This window comes from Camelina sativa, chromosome 18 (genome assembly GCF_000633955.1).
Source record: "Camelina sativa cultivar DH55 chromosome 18, Cs, whole genome shotgun sequence".
NCBI classification, from domain to species: Eukaryota; Viridiplantae; Streptophyta; class Magnoliopsida; order Brassicales; family Brassicaceae; genus Camelina; species Camelina sativa.
This window is the reverse complement of record NC_025702.1, coordinates 6271248-6278874: the sequence shown is the minus strand read 5'-3', so window position 1 is coordinate 6278874 and position 7627 is coordinate 6271248. Positions and strand designations below refer to the sequence as shown.

Sequence of the window (7627 nt, the reverse complement as noted above, 5' to 3'; positions counted from 1 at the left end):
TATCATCCGATCAAAAAATTAGTTGTATTTCCACCCGTCAATAAATCTTCACAGTTTAAAACTAAGTACAGAGTAGTAATCATAAACTGGTAGAATAAGGCAATAATTTTTGCGAGAAATAACAATTTTGTTCAAATCTCTAAAACTAATAAAGTATACAAAAAATCTACAATCAAACCATGTGAAGTGCTAAAACATACACATGCCCAGTGAAAAGTGTGTATTTGCACTAGATCCACAATATTTTTTGGCCAACTTTTGTTACATTTTAGGGCTTACATATAGTGTGGGATAACCAATGATGATGAAGGAATATAAATCTAGAGGGTATCATGTTAACAACTGATCATTACACCTAGAGGAAAGTGATTTAAATATACAAAATGTCTCCTAATGTGTAATGATGATAGTGGAACATTGGTATGATATGCATTCTATTGAAGTGTTGATTTGAATATGGTCCCTTACTCCCATCCAACTTGTTGTGAATTTTTACTTCATATGGGCTTATTTGGTCTGAACCATGAACTGGGCCCATACTGGTGTGAAGCCCATACAGGATCCGGGTTGTGTGGTCTGCAAGGATAAACCGACATAAGCTCTAGGGTTTCACTATATAAGGGAAGCTAGGGTTGAGGAAACAAGACAGGGAGTAATCACAAAGGCACAGAAGAAGCTGGTGGTACCTTTGTGGCGGCTGTAGGGCACAGCGCAGAGCACTGTGCAGGGACAGATGCAGAGACGCAGGACGCAGTGCAGAGAGCATGGGCAGGGCATTGTACATGGAGCTTGAAGCTGTGCGCAGAACCATAATAAAGGAGCAGAAGCTTGGCTGGGGTCGAAAGGCTGAGAGCCGGACATAACCTTGTCTAGGTTTAAGGTGTCTTCAGGACACTCTCATGAGAGACGAAGGTGGAGCTGCTTCTTTGGGGTGCTGGAGGTGTTTCTGGGTTATACATGGAGGGGAGAGCCAAACCAGAGATAGAGAGAAGGGAAGAAGAAACGCTAGATACTCTATGTTTTCTTCTTCTGGTTTCCTTATAGTTGCTCTCTAAGCTTTGTATATGAAACACTATGTAAAACCTTGAGTAATTGATAGTGGATATTTGTGGGAGAAGGTTACCACACGAGATGTACCCTATGCTGAGGGGAACTCGTTAAATCTCTGTGTTATGTTTATGTTATGCATATTGATCTGTGAAGTAGAAGAGGAATAGGGGCAGAGTCGCAGTATGCGGTTCACTACATAGGTGAATAGGAGTCTGTGATTCTCAACAAGTGGTATCAGAGCTTGGGCTCAAGAATTCACAGACTCAGGCATAACGTTGTAAGCATAGAAGAAGGATCCGAAGACTGTTGCAGAAGACTCATGATCTTGAAGGTGTTCTTGATCGAAGGTTAAATCAATTATGGGGTTGGTTTAAGGTGGAGTTATCTACAATGTTTGATTCAGGTTCATGCATGGATGTGTGAAGGTGATTTGCACATGGCTGTGAAGAGGGAATCAAATCATCATCCAAAAGGCTCAAACTTGTCAAAACAACAATTCAGTTTCCGCTGCGATCACAAGGTAAATGTGATGTTCTGTTATGAAGCTTCTGAATACTCAAAACTGTTTCAGTTTAGGAAATCTAGACACTAGGAGAACAAAAGGATTTAGACGTCTTCAACTATTGAAAAATCAGTTTTTTTTTTGTTGTTGAAAGTCTGTGTAGTGGTGTTCAGGAATTGGTTGAAGGTACAACTATAAGAGTCACGGATTTACTAAGGGACGCCTTTAGAGGTGAATCTGTGTGTAAGAGGGTTGTTAGGTCAACAGGTTGTGTCGAAGATTCAGATGAGTATGAAGGTGGACCACGCAATTCATGTTGTAGTGGTCAGAATTGAGAGGTATTGGGTGAATGGCTAAGTCTCAGGAATGGATCAGGTGTTCAGAGATTTACAAGGACTACAATCTAGGTAGGTTTACAGTGAATGAGAATGCATAAGAGTACCAAGAGTCGAAGTTGCAGTCAGTGACATTTTTCTTTGTCAAGATGGAGTTTGCTCTACAAGGTGACTTAAAATCTCTAGAAGAATTTTGTTGACGTTGCAGGAATGTGCAAGAGTTTGCAAGTATGTGCAAGAATCTACAAGGTTGGCGCAAGGTGACTGGGGTTAGGTTTTGCATTGAGAAGGGAATCAGAACTGAAAAGTTTTGGTTCGTCTGTTTGCATCTACAGAGATGATATGGTGGATGAATCTTCTGAAGGTATCACTTGCAGGAAGTTTAAGTGTTTTTAAATGACACTTAATAAGGAAGCATGTGAGTATAAGGGGAAGATCAAGTAGATCTCTGGTGGTTAAAGATGCATGTTTTGATAGACAAGACTAGCTGAAGATTAGTGGGTCTAGCAGCATCATTAATTTTCTCAGGAGAGTCACTTACATGAAGGATAAGTGAGGGTTCATCAATGGTGAAGACATGTCAAGGTGGTACTGATGGATAGTGAGAAAAGGTACGATGCTGGTACCAAGGTTCTTCGTGGTAAGGTCTGCAAACGTGAAGAACTATTGCAGGATTATGTTAACAGTAGGTGTGGCTTCAGGGATTCTAGAGTGAAGCACTAAAGGCTGTTACAAGGAGACTAACAGAGGTTCAAAAGCTGTTGGTCGGGCATCTGTTTTAAAATGAGGTTGAACAGGAGGTTGTACTGTCATATCGTACAAGCTGGGTTCATAAGTCAGTTGGTTAAACAGATGGATGTAAACTCAATCTCAGGAGTAATGCATTGGGTTGAGATTGTTTTACAAGATGAATCAGGGATTGTTTCAGGTTTAAAGCATATATGATTCATGTATTCTGCATGGGATTCAAGAGAGTTTGGTTCAAGCTCAGTGCACATGAGAGGAATCAAAGGTTGACCAAGTGAATCAGGTTGCAGACGGATACAGATGATATACAATCATGATAGCAGGTCTGTGGAGTTTATCAGAAACCATGGAAGAGGTTGTATGATTGTTGTAATCGTGTTCTAAGAGGTTCATATCTCAGGCTTTACTATTCTAAAGGTTCAAGATCAAAGGTCCACAAGCAAGTCCTGTGTTACCTGTGGGTGAATCAGAAGTTCTGATTCTAGGTGGAGCTGTTGTGAGAAACAGGAGAATCAAGTAAAGGTCTTCATAAGTGTTTCTAAGATCAGGAGAAACAAGGTTGAAGAAGATGATTTGTGTAAGGAGTTACACGAACTTGTTGGGACAGCTGAAGAGAATCGTAAGCTATTCATCGAAGCCGTCAAGAACAAGGGAGAAGTTGTATGGCTTCGCAGACTGAAATTTCAGAAAGTTCGAACAGAGGGACAATCATGATACAGTCTAAGGATTCGATAAGTGCTGGGAATTTCAGAGCAATGTCAAAGGATGAAATAGGAAGACACAAAGGAACATTAATGGTTGGTTGTGTTTTGTATTGATTATCAATGAATCAAGATTGTTAAGGGTTTCTTCAACGATGTCGGTTCAGTGGTCAGAGTTCGTCTACAAGTGTGATTACTGCCATCAGGAGAAGGAAGCTTGAGGGAGAATCGCGAATCTCTTGAAGTTGCTGAAGATGGAGTAGAAAATTCCTAAGGTGGATGAAGATGAAGATCATTGGAAGTTGCAGGTTCGACAGGAGAAGGCAAGATTTGTTTTCTTCTCAGGAAAGAATAAACAAATAGGGGATTTTGTGAGTTGGACCAAATGAAGCAAAAGGTGGAGATTGTTGTGAATGTTTGCTTCATATGGGCTTATTTGGTCGAAACCATGAACTGGGCCCATATTGGTGTGAAGTCCATACAGGATCCGGGTTGTGTGGTCTGCAAGGGTAAACCAACATAAGCTCTAGGGTTTCACTATATAAAAGAAGCTAGGGTTGAGGAAACAAGACAGGGAGTAATCACAAAGGCACAAAAGAAGCTGGTGGTACCTTGGTGGCGGCTGTAGGGCACAGCGCAAAGCGCTGTGCAGGGACAGATGCAGAGACGCAGGACGCAGTGCAGAGAGCATGCACAGGGCGTCGTACATGGAGCTTGAAGCTGTGCGCAGAACCATGATAAAGGAGCAGAAGCTTGGCTGGGGTCGAAAGGCTGAGAGCCGGACATAACCTTGTCTAGATGTCTTCAGGACACTCTCATGAGATATGAAGGTGGAGCTGCTTCTTTGGAGTTCTGGAGGTGTTTCTGGGTTATACATGGAGGGGAGAGCTGAACCAGAGACAGAGAGAAGGGAAGAAGAAAAGCTAGATACTCTATGTTTTCTTCTTCTGGTTTCCTTGTAGTTGCTCTCTAAGCTTTGTATATAAAACACTATGTAAAACCTTGAGTGATTGATAGTAGATATTTGTGAGAAAAGGTTCCCACACGAGATGTACCCTATGCTGAAGGGAACTCGTTAAATCTCTGTGTTATGTTTATGTTATGCATATTGATCTGTGAAGTAGATAGGGGCAAAGTCACAGTATGCGATTCGCTACATAAGTGAATAGGAGTCTGCGATTCTCAACACAAGTTCTCTCCAAAGTGTATGTAATGTAGCGTCTTCTTTGTAATAAAGATACCTAGAATATCTCACATTTAGAGACACTCATGACCACATAGATAGGCTCCACTACCTCCACACAATAGAAGGCAACACTTGACGAAAGAGATAGAAAGCAAAACTCCAAAATTATCATCCCCATCTCTCGGCACAAAAGGCAAAAAAACATAAAATTGTATAGGATGATATTAAAACAACATTGTAAAAAAAATACATAGCAATATCACATTACAAAAAAACAGTACTGGCAAAAATAAACAGCACTTTATTAAATTCATACGAAGTACAAGAAAATAAGATGAACGAAAAAAAAAAAAAAAAAAATGATTGATTGATTACACACGTGCGAACATAGTGACAAATTACAATCTTACCCCATAGCTCCTAAAAGCTAGCTTTCCTTAACGACGAGAAATTAACGGAGCTACCTAACGCCGACTTACCAACCTCAATATCAAACGAATCATATCGCCGGAAAAGCTCAATCACGAACAACCTCGCCACCAAAACAACGAAATCCTTACCGGCGCACTGTTTATTCCCCACTGTGGGAGTCTCCGTCTCCGGTCCATTAGACCACAACACATGCCGCAAAAGCTTCTCTCCTTCCTCTCCGACAAATCTCTCCGGCACAAACTCATCCGCCCGATCAAAAATCTTCGGATCCTTCGTCGCCAACGGTTGGTAACCGTAGAGCATTTCACCGGCTTTCACTTTAAACGCCGCGTCGTGGCTCTCGATCACCATATCCCTCTTCGCTCTAGCGTATTGAGCCGGAACCGGCGGTTCAAACCGGAGACATTCGTAAACCACTGATTTGGTTAACTCCATCTTCTCAATCGCACCCATCGTTAATTCTCCGCCGTTGGATTTAATCACGGATCGAATCTCCTCCGCTAACCGGATATGGACTTTTTGACCCGCTCGCCCGATCCGTTTAACCATATTCGGGAACAGTATCTTCATCCCACCCCACGTGTTGAAGCACGTGGCGAAGAGTAGGTTGTGTGTCGCTTCTTCTCGCGAGATACCCAAATTATCGGCTTCAACGAGAATTTCACCGGCTGATTCGTAGAAAAACTCGTAGAGTCTATTGTAATCAGATTTGACCAACGCTGGTGGTAAACTAAAGGTGTGGAGGAGAGGCTCTTCTATAACCCTTGGTAAACCAGCAGTGAGCAAAGGGTGAAGGTTGAACAAGACCCATTTAGTGATGAGACCCGGCGCATCGGCTTTAAGCTTTGTATCTGCGGGATTCGTCCCGTAGAAAGCTTTAGCCAAGAAATTAAAGGCGGCTGCATCACTGGAGCCGCCGAATTCGGCTTTTCCTTTAAGGGAAAGCTCTTTCTCAAGAGAATCGAATAGCTCCGAGTAAGTTGCTCGAAACTCCGGGAAGATCCGGTTTCGAGCTGACTTGAGGAGGAAGAAAAGAAGTGTTTTGAGCTTAGCGTGTTTAGGCTCCGACGGGTCAAGGTAAGAGAGGATACGGTAGCCGCCGGTAAGCTCAGTTGATGGCATGAAAGTACCGGTGAAGAGATCTTTCTTTTCGACTTTATCGACGTCGAATAAAACTTGGAAGCTTTTACCGTCGAGCAGAGCAACGACTTGTGGATTCTCGGCTATGAAAGCACCAGGTGGCATGTTGACTCTGTAGACGGTAGAGTTGTATTTACGGATGCGAGATTTGAAGAACTCTTCAGGTCCTTGGTTGTAAAAGTAATCCCAACGGTCACTGATTGGTCCAACGATTGGTAAACCGTAGCTTCCGGGTATGCTACGGATCGGGAGATCTTTAGATCCGGTTCGTGACTCTACGGCTAGATCTGATCCGGAGGCTCTGATCGGACGGGTCAGAACTCGAAATTTCAACGGCCTTGAACGAACGGTCTTTGGGTGAAGAGAGATTGGGAAAGGAGTTGAAACTGAGTAAGCCATCAGAAACAGTGGCGACTTGTTTTTCTTTTTTTCTTTCTTTTTTGGTTTCTTGACAGATATTTGTAAGTGATCAAGAATGGAAATAAATAATGTATTGAATGGTTTTATTGTTGTGTAGAAATAAAGACGACTTGGAATTTGTATTTATAATGGAAATAAACAAATGTGAAATGAAAAAATTGAGAATAGAAAGAAATAGTGAAAATGAAGAGTGCGTGGTCCGCGTGGAGAGAAGATTCCTTTTTGTGACCAAGAAGAGTGATGATGGAGATCTCTATTTGTAGAGAGTCTGACCACCGGCCGGCTCATTAGAAACGTGCTTTGAATCCATTTTATAAAAAGTTGGTACTATTTGTTTTTAGGACTTGTTGCTCTGTTTTACTTTTTATGTACTTAAGAGAATTGTTTAGCCTCAGGTTTTGGTTAATTTAATTCGACTGTTTTTTGTATTGATTTGATTTGATTCAATTAGACGTGAATTGCACGTAAGTATATCTATTAAGTCTTTCTATAAATGGAAGTAGTATCGAGATTTTTTGTAAAGCATTAGTTGTTTAAAATGATAGTTTAAACCTTATGAGAAATATAAAAAACTTTGTCATAGAAAGTTGGTAATATTTGTCAAATATTTTTAATGACTTGTTTGTTGCTTTGTTTTTGTATTTCTCAAATTTTAATTTATAAAAGCTGTCACTACTATTCTCAATTTTTTTTTTAATAGAGGGGTTGTTGCTCTTTTTGTACTTGCGAGATGTGGTTAGCCTCAGATTTAGATTAATTTGATTCGTTTGTTTATGTTTGCTTTGATTCGATTAGATCATGAATGTTACATTTAAGTATATCTATGAAGTCTTTTTTATAAATGGAAGAATTATTTTGAAGTTGACGAAAATATATATAATATTATTTGAAGAGTTCCAAAAGGTAGAGATATTGTATAGTCATTTCCTCCCATCATGTACTACTACTACTACCCATATTTTTTTTGGAGTTTGTTACGCTATTTTTATACTATCTTGAAATCGTGAAATCAATAATTTTGTGCAAACACGCACGTGCTTAAATGGAAGGTGTATATATTTTTTAGGAAATTTGGCTCAATAACCAATTTTGAGTTATTATAATAAAAACTAAA

The 7627-nt window shown here is 40.5% G+C and overlaps 1 protein-coding gene across 1 annotated transcript; it reads right to left on the bottom strand.

Moving 5' to 3' along the window:
* Positions 4746 to 6735, bottom strand: LOC104760703 (allene oxide synthase, chloroplastic). Its single transcript, XM_010483669.2, has one exon. It carries the CDS (start codon positions 6490 to 6492, stop codon positions 4942 to 4944), a length of 1551 nt encoding a protein of 516 aa, XP_010481971.1. The 5' UTR covers positions 6493 to 6735; the 3' UTR covers positions 4746 to 4941.

What these genes read in the sequence shown, in the direction of transcription:
- LOC104760703 (XM_010483669.2), bottom strand. Translation starts at nt 6,492, where the DNA reads ATGGCTTACTCAGTTTCAACTCCTTTCCCAATCTCTCTTCACCCAAAG.